Source organism: Amia ocellicauda, chromosome 8 (genome assembly GCF_036373705.1).
Source record: "Amia ocellicauda isolate fAmiCal2 chromosome 8, fAmiCal2.hap1, whole genome shotgun sequence".
Lineage (NCBI taxonomy): Eukaryota > Metazoa > Chordata > Actinopteri > Amiiformes > Amiidae > Amia > Amia ocellicauda.
The window spans coordinates 11,192,328-11,217,695 of NC_089857.1; the positions used below are offsets into that span (position 1 = coordinate 11,192,328).

A 25,368-nucleotide genomic window follows, 5' to 3' on the forward strand; every position below is an offset into this window, starting at 1 on the left:
TTACAGTTAAGGTCAGGAATACGATTAGAAATGGAGTCAAGGTGAGAGCTGGGGTTAAAGGCTAAGGTTTTGGATTGCACTTATTTACAAAACTCCAATTTAGATTACTTTATTTCTCTGTTGTGTTTGGTAAAGATGACTGTGGCTGTGGTTTGCAGGCTTATTTCTTACACCTGTTCCGTTACAGTCAAAGCCAACATGTTTCACACAGATCACACGCTGTAACCACCAGTTGTCTTCTGCTCTGTAGAGGGGGGAGGGGGGGGCTATATCTCTCTCAGGCTCAGAGACAATCGCTGAAGTCTCTTGAGGGGAACCCTGTTGAATCAAATGGACCACTCACATTTACAGTCTTTTGTTCTCATGTAATGGGAGTACCCCTGGACTGTGGTTTCCTTGTATTTATGGTGAAAAGCTGCAGTCAAATGTTCCCATGAATGAAATGAAAGGACACCGTAAACCTATTACTGCAGCTTTGTGTGTCCATTAAAGGTATACACATATTGATAAGGTTTTGAGGCACGGTGCTACATCAGAAGTGATAACCCTGCCAAATAATACCTTAGCCATAATTAGGTTGTCATATTGCACAGACAAGACAGATTGAGAGAGCTGTCAAAATGGGAAAAATGAGCCTGAGTGGATTATTGCCTGAAATGTTTTTCATTCGATTTCTTATTTGACCTCTTTGACACTGAAGACATGACAGCGAATTAAATGACCCCCAAAAGGTCAGGGTGTGAGGGTTGTGGTCTCATAAATCATACTACCTGGGGCCCTGCTGCCACAAAAGAGAGCAAAAAGGCATCTTCCATAGCAAATTATTGCTGAAATTGAAACCAATAAAAACAATAAATAAATAATACCTTTCTTGAGCACTACAAAAACTGGTGTTCTGAACATCCTTGAGACTTTCTGGTCATGGACGCCGTGATTTTATCTGTGCAAGCAGATCTGAAGGATATTCAGAATATCCTTATCCATCCTTTTTTATTTCATTAGCATTTGTGTTTGAAAGGTTTCTAACCATTGTTTTGTTTAATTGTAGTCAACACCAAGTCAAAAAGCCATCTGCCACCTGTGTGTTTGAGAACAAAATCCACACTGCTGACGAAACAGCATGTTTTTCTTATTTACAAGCCTAGGACTTGTTGTGATGAGCTAGGCTGGAAACTGTCCTGTTCGGACTCTACTGTATGTAGCACAGATGCAACGGATGCCGTATTGTCTGCTCTTGAGCTACCAGTAAATAGACTCATGCATTGTTTTTTGTACTTGATCTTTGTTAATTTTAATCTAATTAGGACTTAGATTGTATATTGTACATTCTTGTTCTGGTCGTCTATTGTCTTTGAATGAATAATAATACAAGGCATCTACCTGAAGCAAACCTTTTAGGAGGTTGAAGTCGGGCTATACCCTTAATGCTGATACCAGTATCATGTTCATGAATTTGTGAAGTAAAATTGAATCAGAAGTATCTGAATTATTAATATACAGTCTGCTGTTGTTTCAACAGGGACAATCATACAAATAGGCATCACTTCTAAGTGAATTAACCCACTAAATACTTGAATAATAAATATAAGGAAATGTATCTGTCCACACCCCGAAGCTGGTGCCAGGCCTTGTGTTTGCTTTTCATCTTGCAAACAAACAAACAAACAAACAAATGCAATTTTGCTTCACAGCATGGATCCCTCATAGAATCAACCAACAAGTAATTGTTACTTTGTCATCTCATTTGAAAATAGTCTATAATATGTGTACAAATGTGATAGATTTAGAGCTTCCATGAAATCACGCATCACTTAACCTTCCATGAAATGTATGCCAAACAAATCATATAGAACAGCAGTTATTTATGGTTTTACTTTGGAGGCACATTTTCAAAATACATTTTTTAAATAATAAAAACAAACTACTGCTTCACTGTTTTTATTTATTGTTTTAAATAAAACACTTGCACACGTTTTTTTTTTCTTTTCTTACTGCAGCCAGTAAAATAGCAAAACACTGAAGTAACAACTGTAGACCACTAGGTGGCAGTACAATCACATCTGAAACATGTTCCAACAGCAAGAATATGGAGCTTTAATTTCCTCTAAAAGGACATCATGTTTATAAATAATTTAAGTATTTACACATTGAGCAGTCACTCTTTTCACAAAACAGATATCCATACGCCACATTAAAAAAAAAAAAAAAAAAAAAAAATGCTGACAAATTGAAACACAGGATGAAGGTTTACTTTCGCAGTAAATTGCACTGAAATCAGAGGAAATCTACTGCCCGCCATTTTCTGTGTCCTGCTCCCAGTGTTCATTGAAATCTACACACATTGCACCGGCGGTCAGCTCGTCACAGTATGGTAGCAGCTCTTCGGCATTGGCAGTAGTAGTCTTGCAATAATAACCAATCTACAGTAGCAGGTGTCAGGGGGCAATGGGAGATTGTGTTACACGCTGCAATTTAATTTTTTCTACCTCATGGCAATGTAAGTACATTTGAAATTTAAATGCTTCATTACTTGAAGCACCAGAGCCAGGAGTCGAAAGCTATGCTATGAATCCATGGATACGTTCACCTTCTACCTGTAAGAGGCAAATGGATGCAAGTGTCAGCAAAGCTTTAAATTAAATTAGATTTTCACAGGTTTAAGATAATCATACTACACTACAGTGCGTTGTGTAACATGTTTTGTTCCCGAAAGGTGAGATTATTATTATTTTTTATATATATATATATATATATATATATATGTATATGTATATATATATATCAGTTCTACTGTATGTGACAATAAAAGCAATATGCCATAAAAGCAGAATGTGCTTAAAGGAAAGGTAGTAAGAAAACAAAAAGAGGCTGCCATGAAATCACTTCAAAGAGCACATCACCAGACCACTATCATACAACACTTCAAAAAGTATCAACAGCAAAAGCCTTGCCATCAAATGTCTGTGTAGTTGCGTCAAGATGTTTCACAAAGTTAACTGTACAGAATTAACTGGACATCACTCAAAAAGAAAAAAACTGAATTTTAAAAATGCAGTAAATTGAATACTGGAATTCAAAAATGCAGCAGATGATATTGGACTGCTGTATATTGTGGGATTAGATTATAAATACACATAAAAAACAAACGAATAAAACCAATAAAGTAAAAAAGCCAGAGTTTCCTGTTGTAGGTTTGTTTCATTAAAAAAAAGAAGTATATTGTATCCATAAATATAACACTGCAAAATGTATGTAATAATGGAGTCTGCATGGACCGAGATAAGGATCAGTCTTTTGAAAAGTGCTTTGGTTAGAAATTAAAAAAACAAATTGAAAACAAAACCCGGCAATAAACAATGCTAATTCTAAGCATTGCAGGTACCAGGCAGCCAAAACAAGAGTCACAGAAGGCTGCTCTCCGTCATCCACTTGAAACAAAAGTGAATTTTCACATTAAGTCAGCTACCCAACGACCTGCGCACTTCAATCCCCGCACTGTGCAGGCAGAGCCCTCTGGAGTGGCACACAGCCCTGGAGTGGGGTTTTCTTTCTTCAGTGTAATCTGTGAAATGCGTTGACCAGTGAGGGAGGTAGCTGTAGTGCAAGCTTCTTTACGTCATCCTCAGAGCACCAGAAGTGTGCTTGCAGTGCGTTCAAACAAATGCGCCATCCATCACACACCTGCCATTGAGCTGATAACAATGCAATGGAAGGAGGAGCAGAAGGAGCAAGTCAATATGTATAGTGTGTGTGTGTGTGTATATATATATATATATATATATATATATATATATATATATATATATATATATATATATATATATATTCTTCCCATGAACTCATTTTAGTAGCTGTGAAATGAACAGGAAGTGAACAAAGATTTGCTCCAGACTCCATTTATGCCCATCCTTGCCAGGTTCGCATTATCAGAAGGCTTTTATTCCCTCCAGAAAAATGTAATCCTTCTCTAGTAATAATGACAGCGAACGCAAATCTAAAAATACATAAAAACAACAACATGACCACTGGCTAGCTAGGTTAAGCACGTACGGTCTATTATTACGTGCAGTTCCTACTATGCAATTACGGAGAAGTAGGACGTTTTTGGTGCCGTTTATAGAACCTGAGCAAATCTGACCCAATCCACTGTGTGAGATCTGAGGGATTCTTAAGCAAAGCAGCGCAGGGACACAACGGTTTCAGCATTTTTCACCTTCAGAGGAGACTAAAAGTGGTAAAACATTACTTGTCAAAACACACTTGAAAAAGCAAATATCTATTATACATATTAAAAGTTTCACAGAAGTCAGGGGAAAGGATGTGTTAAATAATAAGCGTTACGTTTGGGACCTACAATGTCAGGTCATATTCTTATTTCATGTCCTTCTCAGGTAAGGAATGGCGGTCTTGTGATGATGCCATCATTGTTCTCCATCAAGGAATGAAATGGAGAAACTCAGGGCAGAAACCCCCACTAATGGGACTTTGTTGCCCAGGTATCCATGTGCACAATAAGCCCCTCCTCAGCGTTTGTGGCCCGCAATCCTCCACCTTGTCCCTAATGGACCTGGCCGCTGCTTCTTTGCTTACTTCTCCTCACTAGCAGACTGCTCTCCCTCAGTCAACGGAGTATGAAACCATCAAATGCTTGTAATTATGCACATACCTACCAATAAACTACAAAACAGGGTTCCGGGCAGGGTTGTCTGAAGGCCGCCACAAACTCAATTAGTGCTGCCGGCCTATGCACAGTTAGATGCTCTCTAAGCCGTTAAAATGCATTACAATTCTGGCTTGTAGTATTTGTTGAAGGCAATCCATGTGATCTTTTTTCGTTTGTTTTTTTTCCTTTTAATTGCTTTTTATATATTTATCAAAACCAGCTATTTTCATTAATTCAAACCAACAGAAAGGCTATGTACAAATCCATCTGTATTCCATCATTAGAAAACACTGAGGGTAATGAAGAATAGTGGAATAAATAAATAAATACTTGAACTGTTCTACAAAATATGGTGCAGAAATGCAGAATGAATAAAAAAAACTCCAAGCCATAATTATGATGCGGCCTTGCACAGCCCCCCCCCCCCATTACAAGTATGTAAATAGCACTCATAAAATCCATAATATAATAACCGTCTACCGGGTTGAAGGGTGACAACATTTATGTAAAGCATTACTAAAAAGCACTACCTACAAACTCACAATAAGCATTCAATTAAAACGAAAAACAGCTTTGACTTGGTGAAAGCCAAGACTGCTGACAATCATACGAGCCTGGGCTCTACTTTGAGGGAACACTGTTATGTATTTGCAAAATAAAAATTAAAGTGCTTCTGTTTAGAAAAGAAAAAAAAATAACACCTCACATTATGAGGTATAAAAAGTCACGAAAACAAAAAAGTAAATTAAGACTACTACATCCAGCGATTCTGAACATAAAAAATATATACAACATGTACAGTCAGGAGTGTGTGTTTTTTGTTTGTCTAATTTTTCAGGGTAGGATATCCCTTCATATACACAGTATATACATATATACCTCTTGTTCTCGTTTTTTTTTTTCTTCAATATATTATGACAATATATATTTAATTTTTTTTGTAGTTCATGAACCAAAGTCGGAAAAAAAAAAACAATCCTACAAAAATGCAGCGCTAAGAAAGCCGAGGAGGAGCTGCAGGCCGAGGAGCGGTGCATGCGAGGCCCAGGAGGGGGCGGAGCTGCTGTCCCGGGGGTAGATGTGCCAGCGTTCCTTCTGGGGGTGAAGCGCCTCCAGATCCTGCAGGGCACTGTAGGCTGCCGAGGTGAAGTTGGCATCCCCGGTGGTGAGGAGGTCGAACACGCAGGAGTGAAAATAAATGTCCTTCGCCTGCAGCTGCTCCTCGCACTTGGCCGTGGCGCTCTCCAGGGAGAAGCCCCTGTGTGGGGTTGAGGCGGCGCTGTGGTGCGGTTGGTGCGTGTGGTGGTGCTGCCGCTGGTGCTGGTGGCCGAGCTGGTGTATGCCCAAGACCGGTAGGGGGAGGTACCCGCCCTCGTCGATGCGCTCCGCCGTGGGGCAGCCGTTCATGCACAGCTGCAAGTCCTGGGTCTCGTCGTAGGCCACCGCCAGCTCCTCCGGCATGCGCACTGCCAGGGTCAGGTATCGGCCCACCTGGCGGACGATCACGGTGGCGCCGATATACCTGGCGTGTATCTCCACGTGCCGCCCCACTGCCTTCTCCATGATCCACAGGCTCCTGGCCTCGCTGTCGCCTCCACTGATAGTACCATCCACGAAAGCTTTGGGGAGGTCGTCCGTCACGGCCTGGTACACCTTCTGGTCCGTGCAGTCTTGGTAAGGTTTGAAGATGATGGTTATCTGGAAGAAACACACCGAAAAAGATCAGTATGGATTTCACATGTCTCACTGTGCCCACCCACCCACTCGTCTTTTGTTACAGCTGTTATTTCTGTCCCTCTTCAACAACTCAAGATTTTTTTTTTTTTTAAAGCAATATGCCACCTGTTAATGCACTCATAATCAGTGAAAGACATCCCTTGTGGCTGACTGTGTGAGGCTCGAAGGGGGTCGCAGCAGGGACACACACAATGTTTCAAATGCATCCCTGACGGGTGAAAATTTGATTAGATAAAAGGCATCTTGTTTTTAATCTGCTCTAATTTAAGCATTGTCGGGCCTAAGAATAAAAAAGACCTGAGTGGAATGTTTTTTTCTATTATTTGCTGAAGCACTATATTAAAATTAGTATGTGTGGTATTGGCTTCTGTAATTGTTTTGATTAAGCTTCTGTTATCTGGATCAGAGAGGATTATGAATAAATAAACAGATGTTTCACTAGATCAAGAAAATAAGTGATATTCAAAACTAAAACAAAACGGGTTTTTTATGATCTGAGTGTTCAGAAAGTAAAAGTAAAGAAAATATCCCCCGAACAATGTTCAAAGGGCTAAACGTTCACCTGGCATTTACCTCTGGGTTCTTCAAACACTGACATAGCAAGATGCTGTCAGTGCTGTCAGATTAAAGTCTTTGTGACTATTAAACCAAAAGCTTAAATATGTTGCAATTGATATATGTCTATATTTCTATATGTCTGTTGGGTTTCTCACTGCTTTTCCTTGATATAAAAAAGCCAAAAGGCCAGGGATTATGCATGTATGGAAGGTATAGTTCACACATTCATGCATAATTAAAATATCGAAGCTGATCTAAGGCATTAACACTCTTTCCAAGACACAAAACACAGCTGGGACGCAGGTTACAATTAGTTTCTTGCAAACTGATGTCTGTCTGGATAATTCCAAAATGTGACGAGAGCTGTTGTGTAGTTGCTGTAATGTAGTAAATCCCAGGAACTAGAGGCCTACTGAGTTCTGCAGCTGAGAAGGAGGTAGAAAATGCTTACGAAGCTCTCTTGGGACCGCACAACCTTCTGAAACCCTTGAGAGTGTATCAGGTGTCAAATCAGGCCTGTTTTTAAGTGTATAGTGAAAGATTACCTGACAGTTGAGTGCATGACCTAAAGCTGATAGTGTCCCGCTTTAACCACCAGGGTGAGGACAGCGTTTGCCTGGTCTATAGCTTTTTAGCTTTAAACATCTGCTTTCTTGAGACAAATAAAGGTTAATTTGGGCTCCCGTGGCTGAAACACTTTAAATCTGTGTGTGTGTGTGTGTGTGTGCATGTGTGCGTGTGTGTGTTTTGAAGGGTGGACTGGCATAGTGGTCAACCAGTCTTGAAGGAAAACAACCTGCTCCTCTCAGAGACGGCATGCAAATGTGTTTTCAGGTATCCAGTTTGGATAGGATATTATTGAAAGCTGACTTGCAGTCACACTCTGATCATTTCAGATTCAGCATTTTTTTTTTTAATGGATGCCTTTCTGATAAAATGTGTTTTGCTAATGGGATTACAATCTGCTATCAGACTTTTACAGTTTACAAATGCGACCTATCGTGTTGGAACCTAATGCTAGTTGGTAAATGAGAGTACGGTGTCACATTAGCAAATGGCTGAATAGTGGTCTTTGTCTGAACAGGCAGATGAAAGCACAGGACCAGAGGGCTATTATACCCAGAATCAAGCAAAACTCAGTTAAACAGGATGCGCCGATAATTATGCACAGTAATGATTAACAGTAATACTAACATCAGTGAACAGTCAATAGGTCAGAGCTGAAAACGTGTGCTTCAGTTTACCCCTTCATTACAGCCATCAATTAGTACTGGGCCCTTGAAAAATAAGTTACCTTCATGGAGGGAAGTGTGGGGGGGTGCATTTAGAAGTTTTCAATATGAAAACTTCTTAAATATTTGACAGAAAATGTTGCCTATGTAGATTATAAATTCATCTTCAAATTGAAAACCGTGGTTTTGGGCCCTTTCTGATAGGGGAAAGAAAATAAATAATAAACACTCCCAGGAATCCATGGGAGACGCATCTGTTAGAGTTTGTCTCAGGTACATTTCCTTTTATTAAATTCATATGTACAATAGATTTACCTGTATGCACCTGGTCAAAGTCTAAATGAGTTTATCTGCGATCTGAACCTACACCCAGCAATACCACTAATCTAGAGAACAAAGAATGCATTGTTTCTATCCCCAGCACACAATACCCAACTCCACCAGATAAATAGATATTTTGCAGATTAACAAACTGCACGCAAATACCTTCGGAGAACATCTTGTATCAGTGTGGAGTCAATCCTGTTCTGTTCCCTAAAACAACACACTACCAGTAGAACTCAAACCCATATGATCCCTCAGGATAATACATCTTTTAAGAGATACTAACATAAAAAAAAAAAAACATTTAGCTTACCAAAGTAAATACAATACATTTTTAAACTTTGCCTTTCCCTGGGCTGTTAAGGTTCAGTTTTATACAGTTTCTAACAAGCTGATTGTTAGTCTAATCATCTAAATCTACTGTGGAGCAGCCATATTTTATCGTCACTTATGGTAGCTGACAAGGGAGTGACATTGTTTTTTGTTTTCCCTTAATGGATAATCAATCATTAAAAGGTGAATCCCCTATGACACCTAAACACTGTTTCTGTGTGTTTGCATTGCTGTCCGACCGTTGTATTTTTCAGACACAGCAGTTACTCTGTGCCAGCACACGACACGAGGTACGGCTTGAAACACGGGAGAGTGTGGAGGGAAACAATTTTGGAAATGAATCCACCTCTTCACCTGTGACACAGCCTGCCCACTGTCACCGCAGCAGAGGTGCGGAGCGGAGGAGCACGGTAAACTGAAACCAAGCGATTACCCCTGCCAAACAACCCCAGACATCACCGAGGGCACTGTAGCTTTAACTTGAAACTAAATCTGACTTGGGCTGCGCAGCACTATTGGGAAATACAATTTAAAAAAATGCTGCAATAGCTGGTTTGCAGTATAGTACAGTATTTAAAGTGTCTGAAGATACTTTCTCTGCATGTGACAGTGCTGTGTATCAGGCATTCAGTCGTTAAAGGGAGGCAGAGGGCATGGGCGTGTCTGAGACAGAAGTGATGCAGCCGTATCTTTGGCCCATATAGTACACTCATTCATACTTTAGAAATTACGCATTTCTTTTCAGTTTTACACTATATTAATTGTGCTGATGAGAGAACGGTTAAACCCTAAGTCTCCGCTCAGAAATACATAGATGAAAATCAATAAGTAAATAAAAGGAAGATTAAAAACAAATTGGGTTTCTAAAGCAGGGAAAATATGATGTTAATTTGTATTTTCCACAGATGGGGAATGGAAAAAAAATAGTTGATTTTAATGTTTTTAACTCAATCTGTTTTGCAACTCACTCGTCCACCCTCACACTTAAGCATAAACCAGACTATAAATGATTCATTGGTAATCAGCACAGTTTGAGGGGGAAAACACAAAGTTAATTTTACAGGAAGCCTCAACCCACTACTCAGACCCCAGTAACATCAGATCATAAACACCCACCAGCTGCTTTAATTCCAGTCAGGTAATACTGGCACAGCTCCTCTTAGTGCAGCACGGAGATGAGGTCAATTGCCCCAAGAGATTCAGGTCTTCAAAGCAACACAAGAGTCTTATATGAATGTGAGAGACATCACGTTTACTCATGTCAATCGCAACTATCCTCGGTTAGGGAAACTGCCAAACTGATCTGATGATCCTTCCAGTTACAATGTCGTCTAAATCTGCAAAACAGCACTTATGATCATGTCTGGATATCTTTTACATCAAGAACTACTGGACTGATTTTCCACTCTGGCCCGCCCAGAGTTGAAAAGCAGTCTAGTAGTGTGTGATGTAAAAGATATCCAGATATGCATTTCCAGGCAAGAGATCTTCCGCACTGAACAGAAACGTAGACTTCACTCAGTCATGTGCCCTGCCCCCCCCCACACCCCGTGAGAGCACAATTACAGTGCAAACAGGAAGTGGATTCCAAGTCTCTGCAAAGGCAGTAATTGATAGCTAACCACGCATGACTTTAAAGAAATGTGTATCAGCAGATGTGATCAGCAGGCTTTTTCAATGGTCTGTGACTGCTGAAACCCCACAGCTACACTGAGGGTTTAGCACAGGTGCATCGAAATGATAATCTGATGATGACCACCTTGCAACCCCCCCACACCCCCACCAAATGACCTGTATAGATTCTAACACACTGAAGATCAAAACAATCTGGTAGTCCACAACCACAGCCAGTACTTTAACACGGGTATCCTTAATATTCTATCCTCAAAGACTGCAGACTCAAACAAGAGTGAACTGTGATGGCCGAGTGGTTAAAGTGTTAGACTTGAAATCCAACGGGGTCGCCCCCACGCATGTTCAAATCCTGCTCATGGTGGCAAGCATCTCCTTCATTGCTCTTGCTTGAGGTGAAACTGTAGTTTAGAGATGACCCAGGAATGGTTTCCGAGCACTGGCAATCCAAAGCAGTATGCATCTGCCCTGCTTCAGAGGGTTGTGTGAACACCGCAGCTCTCAGAGCAAGGAGTAGGGAATGCAGCGACTAGGTTTCTCTGGCCCTGAAAGTGGGGAAAACCTGCAATAAACCCCCCAACTGCCCCATCTGCATCGCTATCATCCACTTCCCTGTTAAGAAGCTGTAAATAATTTCAATGGAATGAGACAAATCACATAGTTGAAAAGTACTTGATAGCTGCTGTAACCATTTCAGATTAATTTGGGTGACCTGGGCCAAGCACAGTGTGGAATAAGCAGCAGGCAACTGCACTTTAATAGCAGCAGCAATTATGTAGGGTCAGACAAGCACAGTGACAAACTCTGCACATAGCGCTGATGTATTTTGCATTAATGTTAGCTGTAACAGGTCAATGAACAGATTACTTCTTTAGATTTTCCCCGTCAGAGACAGAGGGTGTATGTTATTGTTTTTACGTCTTTTTATAAATGAAACCTTTTTCTTAAGATAAGCGTTTCATTTTTCATTACCAAACGCAATAAATTCTCTCTGTATAAAACTAATTACTGAGAGAAATTAATATATAAATCCTAATGAGAGATTTCCCAATACACAGACAACAATGAAGGACATTATTGCAGGTCTACTCAAAAATAGGTAACAATGCAGCTGGGCACTGTCAGTGGACAGAAAGCGTCATGTAATTTAGCCCATTAGTAAGACTGGTCTTTAATCAAGCATTGTGCACAAGAATGCACTTTATTCCTGCAGGAAAACATCACACAAATGAGCATTAAGGCTTCCCTACCTTATTAGTTGCTGTGGCGCTGGAGCCTGGCACTACTGGGACGTTGGTCACCTGCACTGACAGGTAATTGTTATCAATCAAGGGCCAGGCGCCCTCTACCTTGCAGGTCTGAAAGTGGTCCTTGAAAGTCCTGAGGTGGGGGTCACCGAACAGCCCACAGAAGAGGTAGATGGGCTGGGGGTGCTCCACTCCCGTCCGGAGGTCCCTGCCGCCGCCGTGGTGGCGACTGTGAAAGTTGCAGGGCTCTGCGACAGTCTCGGGGTGGGTGGAGGAGGTGGGCCCGTCCTTGGAGCAGTTGCGCTGGCTCATGAGGTCGCTGATGCCCAGCATGGCAGAGTGAAAGACCAGGTTGCCACGGCAGCTCTTGGACGTGCGGTGCGTGCAGGCAGAGTAGGCCCGGAGCGCTTTGCAGAATTCTGTGTCGAAGCCGTCCAATGAGGGGTTGAAGTGGGATGTGAGGGACACAAAGTCTGTGGTACACTTCTGGATTCGACATTGCGGTGTGGGCACTTGGCACTCTCCTGGAAAGCAAAAAAAAAAAGGCAATAGAAGTATTTTAATATAAAAACATAATAATCCCCTCCCCCCCAAAAAATAAAGCCTGGTGTGGATAAAATAATTTAATTTAACATCTAAAGTGCCATTGGATTGTGAAAGGGACACGCCCATGTTCTTGCCAGGCTATAACTGCTTTGTTTGTTGGCTCGGCTGTCTGCAGTGTTGAGTGTTTCTCATTCTTTAGCCAGTGAACTGAAGTGCGCGTATTGTTTTGGAGCATTCACCAGCTGAGCTGAAATGGGAAACTGTTCACAGGCTTCAGGGGGACAGAAAACAGACAAGTAAACCCAGACATAATAAACCCAGACTTAAGGAATTAGAGTATTTATTTATATTCTACATTTTGCACATGGGCAAAACCCTTTTATATCTTCTCTTTCGCATTTCAAAGGGACTGATGCTCAGGTGCCCCATGACAGTTGAAAGTCATGCCTTATTTCCTGGCAGAAATGTCCATTGTTTGCTTGTAAACTGTTTATCTTCTTCCTTGAATCCAACTTTATTTTGACAATGTAGACTTTAATAGACTGTCATGTTTACAAAGTCACCTGAACATGAGTGTGAAATTCCCTTTAATCTTGGCAAGAAGCTATAAAAACTGAATCAAATCCTCAAGAGAAGATAGATTGCAGGTATGAACTGCAGATAAAGCTTCATAAAATATGATCATAAATAAAGTCAACAGATTGCAGTACACTACTGACAACTCGGGTAAAATAATTTTAGTTTTATTGTGACAATTCTAAAAGGCACAGAGATGGGCAAGTAAAGGACGTTTACTATAATAACATTGCTATCTGTTTAAGATGGCTTTATTCACTCTTCTTGAACAAGGGAGGAGCATTTCTCTTCATCCTCTCTCTTAACGGCACTTCAACCTTCAGCTGAATATCAGATCAGAAATATGACAAATACTACAAAACTAAAGGTATACAACAAAACATAAAAATCAAGTTCTGCTCCTTTAATACAATGTATTTGACATCCATCTGTTTCAATGAATAAACTATACCAGCAACCTGTGTTTATCTTATCAATCCCTGTGGGGGCAAAAAAAAACTCCTACATATTGCTCTAATTTAATTCACATTATAAACGACTAAAACTGTGCTTTGGGACTTCATACAATAAAGCAAGTTTTGATTCTTCAGAGCCCAGTCAATGATTGGGACATCTTTGCAGCTCCACTGACTGATAACAGATGCAGCCTATTGTAACACATACTATAAACACAGAAATAAGAAGGTCAGAATTGTAATTGCATATTCCAGATGGAATGAACTTTTTGGACATATTCAAAGGACCTCAGAAGCAAACACATAGACATGTACAAACAAAGAAAAAGAAAAACATGCTGCAAACAAATACAAAATCAAAATGTACAAAAACAAAAAGAGCAGTTCTTGGAACTCCGCACATAATCACTTAAAACTCAATCTCCCTGCTGGGCTCTGACAGTGAAGGCACAAGTTTTCTGCTAGGTATGATTTCGGGAAAAGTGACTAAGGGGCTCTTGATATATTAGCCCTATCCATTCAAATAAATAAACTACATTTTCCAGCTGTTTTTACAGAGACCTATAATTTGTCTAAATGCTGTTTCCAGATACATCAGTTATTTTGTAATTAACAATTCCTTAGAATCTGTTACTATAAAATATGCTGTACTACACATTATTTATTTTCTTGTGCCAATTATGTTGATGAAGCACGCCTCCCTGTATACTGGTATGACTAGGCGAAGTTGTTGTACTGTAGATACAGTAGGTATAAAGTTCAGCTCACATAGCTACAAATAGGAATCTGCAACTATGTACTCAGGATACAAAAAACAATGACTCCACTACAATGCTCCAAACTCGGCTGAGATAAGAACACAGTACACGTGCAAAGGTCAACACAGTTAATATTTCACATGCTGAGAGTTAACTAGCAAAAACAGGAGTTTGCAAGAGAACAATTATTTAAAAACAGAAGGACATTACCACGGAAGCCAAACTCTTCTACTGCTTGATAAGAGAAGTCATCTGATACTTATCCAAACCTGAATAACCCCCCCTAAACTGCTGATTAATAAAAGTGCAGAAACAGTTGCATCTCTGTGCGCTGATCTGCTGCCCGTTCTTCAAACAAGCCGAGATTCAGACAGAGTGATGCACTGAGCTCATTTGATTATAAGTTCATTTTCAACTGACTATTCCCATACAAGCCCCAGTGATCACGTCAGCCATTAAGAGAGCTTGTTACTGGATTTTGAACACAGCCCCTTTATACACCATTACAAATACAGCGATTACTGTAATTAAGTCCTGTGCTGTTACTTTGACCTCCTCTTTCGTGGCTTTGTAGTTCAGGAGTAGTCTGAAACCATGGGACAAACTCACACCACCATATAGCAGGAATAGGAAACCAAAGCAAAACTGCATGCGTGCATTTCCTCTCGACTGTCACTTACCACGTTGGATGACACACCTCGACGAGCACGCAATGTACCAAATTCAGTTTTGCGATTTATCTTGTTGAATACTGACATATAATACATGCAACAGACATGACCTCCCATTTACACCTATGTGATATACTGTAACAATGAATTATTTTATACCAAAAGCCCTCGTTACTGATAAATGGATCTCAGCAGGGTTTAATGTGCATGTAATCCTAGCCAGGCCTGGAAGCCACGATCACGGCCTTATCGGAGACTTGAGCAGAACACAGAAGCGGTTAATGAGGGTAAAGTGCTCTTCAGGCCTGGCCGCCCACCCCAAACTCAGCAGCAGACTCAACCATGTATGGACTCTTAATGCTGTTATATCATCATGCCCAAGCCAAGCTTCAAATTAAATATGCCTTGCAATCAATAGCATTTCTATTATTATTCAAAATGTTCACTGTGGAATCCCCCCCACCCTCCCCCAGACTTTCATCTACCACTTAAGGTGATTAGTTAGTAGATATTTTTAATTACAATCTTGCCAAACTAAAAGTAAATGTACCATGCCACAGTGACTAGCGCAGCTGGTCCATTCAATGGTGTGAGATTACATTGTTTGACACTTGCGGAGGACGAACAAGGACTTGTGCATTCTCTCTGTTGTAGGAAACTACTTCAACTTAACTGCTTAAATGTAGAGTATGTTTTTTATATATATATATATATATATATATATATATATACACACATACTCAGCTATATAAAACCATGTGCTTGAAACGGGTTGAAGCCCACAGACACATACAGATAGGAAAAAAATAATCTGGAATCTGCTGATGTGCCAAATTTATAAGCATTCAAAACATTCATGGCTCACCAGATGGTGGCAGTAGATGCTCAGGAAACAAGTGCAGAAGACTGATACACAACTCTGAATTTAAATCATGTTTAAATGTAGCAATTTGTAAAGCAATGATAAACACACGTACAACATTTCTATAATGGTTTGTGTATAAAATAAGACATGACTGCAGGACTTGTATAATATTATTATTATTAACATTAATAAGATATAAAGATCTGTACATGTAACCTGCAGCTACTCCATTTCCAGCTAGCCCTACATAAATATACATCTGCATACTCCAAACTATCTTCACTGTAAACAGTAACTGATTTAAGAGTCCACATTTAACTGCCTCTTTAACAGAGTCTGCAAAGTGCTATACAGACTACAGGATTACTGTGCAGTGATGTGTGGCCACCTGCTGCTGCAGTTTCTCATTTTACACAAATGTCCAATATTGCAGAAGAAGCAGTAGGCTGGACTAAATTGAAAAGTCAAGGTGGACACAGCAACAGGCTTTGATAATTACTATTGTTTGTGGGCCGCTATGAAAACTCCACGGCTGAATGGAGGATTAATCTTTAAGGTGCTTTTCAAATGTTACTATAAACAATAATTAAAAATGTAAAAAAATAAAGTATAAAAGCAACAATATTATGCAACAAACTGAATTGCACAACTAAAAATGAAATTAATCTTTTTACAATGCACCTGGCAGACCTGAAGAACCCCCCCCCCCCCTCTCCGATTCTGGGGGGGGGGGCTCATTTAAAAACAAAAGGCCAGATTAACAACAGCTAACAATGACTTCCAAATACGGGAATTTTTTAAATGCATGGAACCACATCTGCATAACAAAACCAACACAGAGAAAGACGGAAAGGTTGGGGCAGAATCACAGAACAAGCGAAACCAAGAACCATCAGCAGGCATCCACTTCTGCCTTTAAAAAGGGTGCACACACAGTAATGTTGAGATTGGGAGAGAGAGAGGAAAAGAAAAGAAAAAAAAATGTGAGACCCCACAATAAAAGGGGTCTGGGCGTTGCACCGGCTGGGGATGTCATTCAGATGAGAAGCCTCGTGAAGCCCCAACTCCCTCCTGTTTGGTGATTGTTAAAATTCACCCCTTGAAAAGGCGTGAGGGCTGTTGACCCTTTGCCCTGGTCAAATTCCACATCTTGAAATTTCACTCCTGCACGGTGACTGGGCCCCTTTGGAAAAGAGCACACTGCTCAAAGGGCTACCCTGTGTAAATATCTCCACAAAACTAATTGCATTAAGGGTGTGCTCTGTGCGCAGACCCCACTTCTCTCCAGAGCAGCAAACACATGCTAGTTAAGGAGAACAAGAAAATACTCTCTGTTAAACACTCTCAGTTTTCCTTTTGCCTGTCAGGATTATGCTGGGACCCATTTATTAGCCCTAGAGAGCATTGCTTCTGTACAAAAACACATTCGTCCCTCCTTCTTATAGCCCGCCTTGACTAGTTTTAACCGGTACTATGCTGTATAGTTTTTTTTCCTTTCGGTTAGTTAGAATATTGCAAGACGACAGTTCTTATTTTTTCATCCAACCTCTCCTATATAGAAAAAGCTGTACGAATAGTTTAAGACAAGTACTACAAAGCATATAACACTCAGTACAAAACTAAAAAGTCTCAGTATCACAAACAAAAGAACCCAAAGCCTGTCTCAAGATGCTCTAACTCTTTTGGTTGAGTTTCTTTTCTGCACATAATGAAAAAAGTAGCTTTACCTTTTTAAGCTTTTTAAATCTTAACATTGTCTTAAGACAAGACCAAGACGCTCACACAGTATCACAGTATCGCAGATCACAATATCTATGACATGCCATGTTTTGCCAAAGCATACAATGCAGTGTAATAGTTGAATTAACTACAAAATGCTTTTGAAACATTGAGCACATCTGTCTAACTAGCACTGATGTTTAGGTGATAAAACAACTGCCTTATATCTTACAATTTGTAGACTAAATATTTTCAAGCAAGTAATAAGCAATCAGCTTGATTCCTTTCAAATGGTCTCCGCAGCAAAAATAAAACAGTTATATTAATGGCCTAAAACGATGAAGGAATTGCTCACAAGACTCCTCTTACCCTTATAAACAAGCTTCCAATGAATAATTTACCAGAGCTTTCTAAAGCCTATCAAAATGTATAATTTCAGTTTAATATAGTCTTCATATTAGCTTCTTCGCGTCCTATTTCTGCTGTGAGCGATCAATGAATCAATACTTTAATTTCTGGTAAACTATAAAGCACAACCTTAAAACTTACTGATGGAGATATTAAATGTAAAACATTTTACAGGAAACACCTACACTATGGACACAAACAAAGAAAACCACATCTGACAGAGGTCTTTAATTGAATGCACTCCTAATTCATCCCCCATACACTCTAATCAATTTAAGTTAGCACAGGTACTGAGGAGAGTGAAAGAAAACAATAAGAGTAAGCTTTCCATCTGCAAGCTCTTATTCTGCCCTCATTAATGCAAGACTAACGCTGCCTGCCTGCACTCATCCATCGCTAGCAAAGCTAAAGCAACCCGCAGTTTAAAAACAAAAATGCATCATATATAATGGACTACTGTAATATCCTAGCTGTCCCACGCAGAGATCAAAAGTGATATGATACTGTAAAATGCATTTCTATTTTAAGCAACATTTAATTGCTGCACTTGTGGGCTAGTGACATTAGGTATAATTGCAAAGCATCTCAAGAACACATGCATGTCACAAAAACTCCTAAATGCTGTGTGAATTCTCTCTATAGCCTTTGAATGTGAAATTTAGTCTATATTACTTTAAACAAAAAACTTTCTGCCACATTTTCATGCCACTGCTGTCTTTGGTTTCGACGCTCTCCACTGCACTGCTACGAAAAATCACCTTATATTGTATTATATTGCTTGTTGCATCAAGATAATTATCCTATCATCAGAAAAGTGGTGGAGCAAATCAGTAATTTGGAAGAGTAAATATCTCACGATGTTACCTGTATAGCAGAAGGATTTGTCACCATTAGCATAACATAGAAAGACACCATTTGCCAAAAATCCTCTGCTTCAGATGGGACTAACCTTTTTGTACTGTTTCGATCTGCACTGTCTATTATTTTATACACATGATTCATCTTGCAGATAATTTTCTGATTAATATTTTATGACACTTTAACTTGCTCTTAGAAGCAGATAGTGCTTCATTAAGAAAAGTAGCCCACTTCCACAGGCTTAATGTAAGTAAAGGAAATATATGTGCACAATAAATGGCAAGTTACATTACACTATCAATCCATATTTACCAACAATACCTGGCAAATTGTTTTAGTAACAGGTTATTAGTGCAAACTTAAAGGTACAGGTTTTATCAGATATCCATCCACTTTTAAAGCCTTAAGTAATCCCCCTTCTACTTTCTAGTAAGACAGCCTGCATTTTTGTTTTCTGTGGGATCCATCAAAGTGGATTATGTCCAGCTGACGAGACCATGTTAAATTAATTATAATGAAGGTGTGATCATTCAATGGACACCCAGCCCATTCCATCTCCGTCAATTTATAATGGCAATGCACACTGGTTATGGTCAAGACACCCAAAGTGGAGCAGCTGTCAGGGTGCCAAGGGAAAACTGGGCACCAAATGTGTAGAAATAAGTCTCCTATTCACATGCCAACTCGACCTCAGAAAAGGTCTTTTACAATGGTTTCATAGAGCACAAGACCAAAAATCACTTATTTCTCTCTGTTAATGACTGAAAGCTCTTCTCAGATGTTAAATTGACAGGATTTCATGCAATCAACTTATGATTATTTATGACAAAAACTTTGATTTAAAATCAATTTAAAAATGTGTTTCAGTTGTGTGATGTACAGTAACAGTTTGTACAGGACTGGGTTCAGTGTTCAATATGTGGGATCTATTCTATGAAGAGCATTTCTACCATTGTAGACTTCCCAATGCAATTTCAGTCAGTCTTGCACTATTTCATATTGGTTATGGTAGGATAAATACATCACGTTTTGCAAAGTGTTTTTTTTTTGTATATGTTTGTATAACAAGGCTACATAATAAATGTATGTCATGCCTAACACTAAACACCCTTCACCATCAAGACTTTCACATATTTTTCTACAGTATCCCATTACTGTACAATACAGTACACCAACAAGTATGCAATTTAAAACAAAACTCAAGTTTAAGCAACATTTAGAAAATACACTACAGAAAAATAAACATGGAAACTGATGTCACAATAAAACTAATAATGATTAAAGTAATACTACTACTAATAACAATAACAATGAGAAAACTGCTGCTGTTTATTTATTATTTCTGTTCAATCTTCATGTTCATCATAAGTTTCCAATCACTATTGTAACATCAAAAGTTTAAATGACAACACTGGCACGGTGACGCGCAAGCACACGAAAGGGTACAAATGTTACCCCAGAACAGAAGAAAAACAAGCAAACAAGGAACAAAAGAGAAAGATATTTATTAAATACACAAGTTACCTATGTGGACCCGGGAAGCGAGAGCGATCAGCGCCAGGAAAGACAGCAGAGGCGGCGGGGAGACGAGGCGCTCAGCCCCGGGGCAGTAAGATCCTGCTCTCCCCATACCCATCCATCCAGGTCGCGGTGGGGAGAGGCTCAGATACTCCGCGGGAGGGACCGAGGTGGACCTGCGGCCACGCCGGGGAACCGGGCCCTCGCTCCCCCCTGTCCCACGGCGCTCCGGACGCCTCGGCAGCGCAATGGCATCCAAACGGGACCGCAAATGGAAAAGTGCGAAAGTACGGCTGGGGTAAATCAGCAACAAAAGCAAAAGTGGCGATAAAAGCAGAATCCCAATCCGCTCTCCGGGCACCTGCGTGGGCGCGTTCTGGTGAAGGAGTCGGGCGGTTGGGCTGCGATCCGCCGTGTCCCGTCCTGCCTCTCTCCCCTGTGCGATCAATCTCGGCTCTGCAATAACCGGACTCGGCAACCCCCTCTCTCTCTCTCTCTCTCTCTCTCTCTCTCTCACACACAACCCCCCCCTTTTCCAAGTGATCAATTGCAAATGAACCAAACCCGGCCGCCCCGCCCCGCCCCGCACCACACAGGCGCCGCCCCGAGCGCCGGGAGGGAATGTCCCACTGGAGCCACCGTCCGCCAGCGGGGCAGCCTGGACTCCCGGCGGGGACGGGGCGCGCATGAATTGCTTAGTGTGTTGCACTATAACATCTGCTAAAAACATACAGTATTTAATCGTATTTATTCTTTTTTATTATTATGATCACGTTGATTGTTGTATTTAATATAAAAATGTACCAGGAAAACTTGGAATTGAGTATTGTTTAAATTGGGCGATCAGGTTACATCCCATATACATACATTTGCCCTCTTTTGTAGATTTATATGTTTATATGTGCAGAAAGCACGTGGACTTAAATATATGTCATTATGAATATGCATATTATGTATGATTCTTATCTTTTGCATGCATTTTGCTCGGATGAGTCTGCTCTCTCCTCAGTGTATTAGCTGTGGGGATGTCGTGGGGTGCTGACTGCAGATGAGTAGGTGGGGGATACCCAGCTCTGCAGCCACTCAGCCCGTCGGGATGCCGAACAGGGGATTAAAGTGCTGAAGTGAAGCGCTGTCCCCCATCCATAACACACGGGCCTGTGTGTGAGGTCGCCCATGCGCTCGGCGGTTTGCCTGACAGGAACACCATGGGTGCAAACCCGCAGTATGTCAGCATGACCCCAAATCAAGACTCATTGCATTGCACACGAGATATATGAACAACCAGACATCTCAGGAAAAAGCCCAGCATTTCATGTGCACCGGGTTCAAACTTAAAACAAACCAGACAAATGCTATATTTCACGTTTACACACACACACACACACACACACACACACATAAATCGGTTAGGATCATTTAGATGCATTGCTTATCAACACACCTGGTACATATATATATACACCTAAATCCTATACAACGCATTGGTATTCTCCAGTCTAAACTTGCGCACCGCCAAGCGTGAACCGCAAGCATAACAGTGTACCAAATTCAATATACTGTACAGCCGGTCCACCATTGGTTAAAGGAGACGTGAACCCCGATTGGCTCAGCTGTGCGGCGGGTGGGCTTCCGCTATCAGGTTTGCGCGTGAAAGAGCCGAGTCCCGCAGCCGAACGCCGAGCCCACATCGCGTGGTTTGGAAATAACGGGACGCAAATACAACTGAACTTTGTCCAAAATAATGGCTAGATTTAAAAAGAAGACCGACTAAATTAATGGTTGTGTTTATATTATACTATATATATAACAATTCGCAAAGTAGTTATTGAGCAAACTCGATTACAGTTGTGTAGAATAAATAACCGTTGCTGTAGAGCTATGAGAAAAGAAATCAATATAGTGTACATCAGGAATAATAACAGAAATCGATGCAATGATTTTATATCAAATGAAGAAAAATACCGGTAGCTATTTTATTATCATATATGTTATCTGGTCAACTGTATAGAAATTCGCGTGATTTCAAGACATGAGTTTTATATACCAAATACCAGGTTATTTTACTTGTAACTGCGGTTTCCATCCATAGGAGGAGCAGAAGAGTCACAAGTGAAAGTGCACTGTACACCAATACAGCCACACACAGCACATTATCATTGGGCTTCCAGGGTGTGACCCTCAGGTGTCTTCAAGTGTCTTTGCCTGCTGCAGTTCTCCACGATTTACCACAATCCATCATTGAATGAATTGCTTAATTAGATTAAACTATTAATTAATTAGCTCCAACTAAATATGTAGTTTAAGTTACAGGTTTTAAGTAAGCTTTCAGAAACTGAAAACAATTATACGGTCTAATTAAGCTTGAATAAAAGGGATGGCCTTCAAAAACTAAAATCTTAATATATAAACAATACACACACACACACACACACACTTACACTTTCATCCAATGGGTAAAACAAAAACCTGATTACCATGATTACAACTGCGGTGCAAAATGTAGGCTGCCCATTTCAAACCAGTAATATTATTCATGTAGAATGCTTCAGTTTCTTTCCAAATGTACTTTGATTATACATTTCAAATTTCACCATCCTGCCAGATGCAATTAGTGCATCATCTCCCAGCGCTCTCCAGTTCTACCTATTTTTAATTGCCCTGTGTGCACTAAATGGTGCTCTAGCTGTACAGCATGTTGTCTACCACAGACACTCATTATGCAGATCAGGCTGTATTCCTATGGACATTACCATTTTATTGGGATCATTAGAGGTCAATGGTAGTCTGCAAAACATATTTCTACTGAAGTGTAGATCATTTGGTTAATGATCTATCTATTTTTGCATATAAATAAGCAAAGCAACCTTTTCTGTGAAGGCTTTGAAGGCTAAAACCTTTCACATACGTACCTGCATGTACAGGTTCAGTGGAAAAAAAATATTCAGTGATTTTAAATGGCAAAAGTAATTAAAAACAAAATCACGGTGATTAGTTATGTTAAATTCTGTTAATGAATGAATAAATGAAAGCATGCTAACCCTGAAATCTAACCCTATGTTTATTGTGCCCTGCAATTTGGCTTCAGCTATTACAAAGGGGTAGCAATGTATGAAAAATTCTATTTCATTTAAACCAAAAAGTTATACACCTGTACTGTCTCAGATTTTCCCTGGGAGTATGGAGCATTATACACTGTACTGATTTTAGACTGGTCATTTATAATACATGACCTATTTCAAAACACACCATCAATAATATTATATATATAAGCACATACAGACGGGTGACAAATATTCCCTCATTTGTTGTTTTGATGATCGTGGTGGAGAGCGCTGTCTAACACATTGGTCCAAAATCTCCCATAGGTGTTCAATTGGGTTGAGATCTGATGATTGTGAAGGCCATAGCATATGATTCACATCATTTTCATACTCATCAAACCATTGAGTGACTCTTGTGCCCTGTGGATGGGGGCATTGTCATCCTGGAAGAGACCACTCCCATCAGGACAGAAATAAGAACATAACATAAAAAAGGTTACAAACAAGAGGAGCCCATTCGACCCATCATGCTCGTTTGGTGTCCATTAATAACTGAGTGATCCAAGGATCCTATCCAGTCTATTTTTAAATGTTCCCAAACTTTCAGCTTCTACCACATCGCTGGGGAATTTGTTCCAGATTGTGACGCTTCTCTGTGTGTGAAGAAATGTCTCCTGTTTTCCATTTTGAATGCCTTGAAGCCCAATTTCCATTTGTGGCCCCAGGTGCGTGTGTCCCTGCTGATCTGGAAAAGCTCCTCTGGTTTGATGTGGTCGATGCCTTTCATGATTTTGAAGACTTGGATCAAGTCCCCACGTAGTCTCCTCTGCTCCAGGGTGAAAAGGTTCAGTTCCTCAGTCTCTCAGTAGGACTTTCCCTTCAGACCTGGAATAAGTCTGGTTGCTCTCCTCTGAACTGCCTCTAGAGCAGCGATATCTTACTTGAAGTGTGGAGCCCAGAACTGTCCACAGTATCCAGATGAGCTCTAACTAGTGCATTGTACAGTCTGAACATCACTGCCCTTGTTCTCATTTCTACACTTTTGACAATATACCCTAGCATTCTGTTTGCCTTTTTATTGCTTCCCCACATTGTTTGGCTGGAGAAAGTGAGGAGTCCACGTAGGCTCGTAGGTCTTTCTCATGCATTATTTAATCTAGTTCTGTTCCTCCCATAGTGTAATTATTGTGGACATTTTTGTTACCTGCATGTAATACCTTGCACTTGTCCACATTGAGTTTCATCTGCCAGGTGTCGGCCCACAACTGAATGTTATCTAAGTCCCTTTGAATAGCCTGTGCTGCCAAGATTTTATCTGCTGAGCCACCTGTTTTAGTATCATCTGCAAATTTGACAAGTTTGCAACTATCCCTGAGTCCAGATCATTAATATAGATTAGAGAAAGCAAAGGCCCTTATACTAATCCCTGTGGAACTCCACTAACAACCTCACTCCAGTTAGAAGCGACTCCTCTAATCGACACCCTCTGCTTCCTATACATCAACCAGTTCATAATCCATCTACTTACATTACCCTGAATGCCTACAGCTTCCAATTTGAGGATCAGTCTTTGGTGTTGAATCTTATCAAAAGCTTTCTGAAAATCTAAGTATGTCATATCATATGCTTTCACATGATCTACAGCTGCAGTTGCATGTTCAAAGAATTCTAATAAATTAGGAAGACATGATCTGCCTCGTCTAAACCCATGTTGACTATCTCCAAGAATATGGTTTTCATTAAGATGCTCCTCTATTTTCTGTGTAATAATTTTTTCCAGCATTTTACAGGTGATGCAGGTGAGAATGATTGGTCTGTAATTTCCTGGCTCAGTTTTTTTCCCCTTTCTTGTGGATTTCTATGAGATTTGCTGTCTTCCAGTCAGTTGGAATTTAGAACATTTGCCACATCTTGTTCGTTTTCCAAGATACTTCATTTTTTGCCCTTTATCTGTTTCACTTCCTCCTTTATTGAACTCTTGCTGTTGTAATATTGAAAAAAGCTCCTTGCATTAGCTTTAGCTCCAAGAGCTGTGACTTTCTATTTCCTGCTTTGCTTTCCTGATCCCTTTCTTAAGGTCTTTTGTTTAGTCTCCATCACTTTTGCATGCGCTATACAACATTTTCTTTCTCTTAATAATTTTTTGCATACTTCTATTAAACCATTTTGGCCAATGTTTGTTGTCAATTTGCTAAATTTTGGTAAAAAATGTGCTAAGTTTTGG

General features: G+C 40.2%; 1 protein-coding gene across 1 annotated transcript; it reads right to left on the bottom strand.

Moving 5' to 3' along the window:
• Window positions 1-1,922: 1,922 nt before the first annotated feature.
• On the bottom strand, window positions 1,923-20,617 carry rgmb (repulsive guidance molecule BMP co-receptor b). The gene is made up of 3 exons (XM_066712009.1): window positions 20,107-20,617; window positions 11,730-12,250; window positions 1,923-6,361 (listed from the first exon to the last, which is right to left on the bottom strand). Exons 1-3 carry the CDS (start codon window positions 20,216-20,218, stop codon window positions 5,642-5,644), a joined length of 1,353 nt encoding a protein of 450 aa, XP_066568106.1. The 5' UTR covers window positions 20,219-20,617; the 3' UTR covers window positions 1,923-5,641.
• Between the last annotated feature and the right edge of the window lie 4,751 nt (window positions 20,618-25,368).

Excerpts from the sequence above, each read along its gene's own strand:
- rgmb (XM_066712009.1), bottom strand. The coding sequence starts at position 20,218 with ATGGGTATGGGGAGAGCAGGATCTTACTGCCCCGGGGCTGAGCGCCTC. Across the intron at positions 12,251-20,106 it reads CGCTTCCCGGGTCCACATAG|GAGAGTGCCAAGTGCCCACA; the intron begins GTAACTTGTGTA and ends TTTGCTTTCCAG. Across the intron at positions 6,362-11,729 it reads GCGCCACAGCAACTAATAAG|ATAACCATCATCTTCAAACC; the intron begins GTAGGGAAGCCT and ends TGTTTCTTCCAG.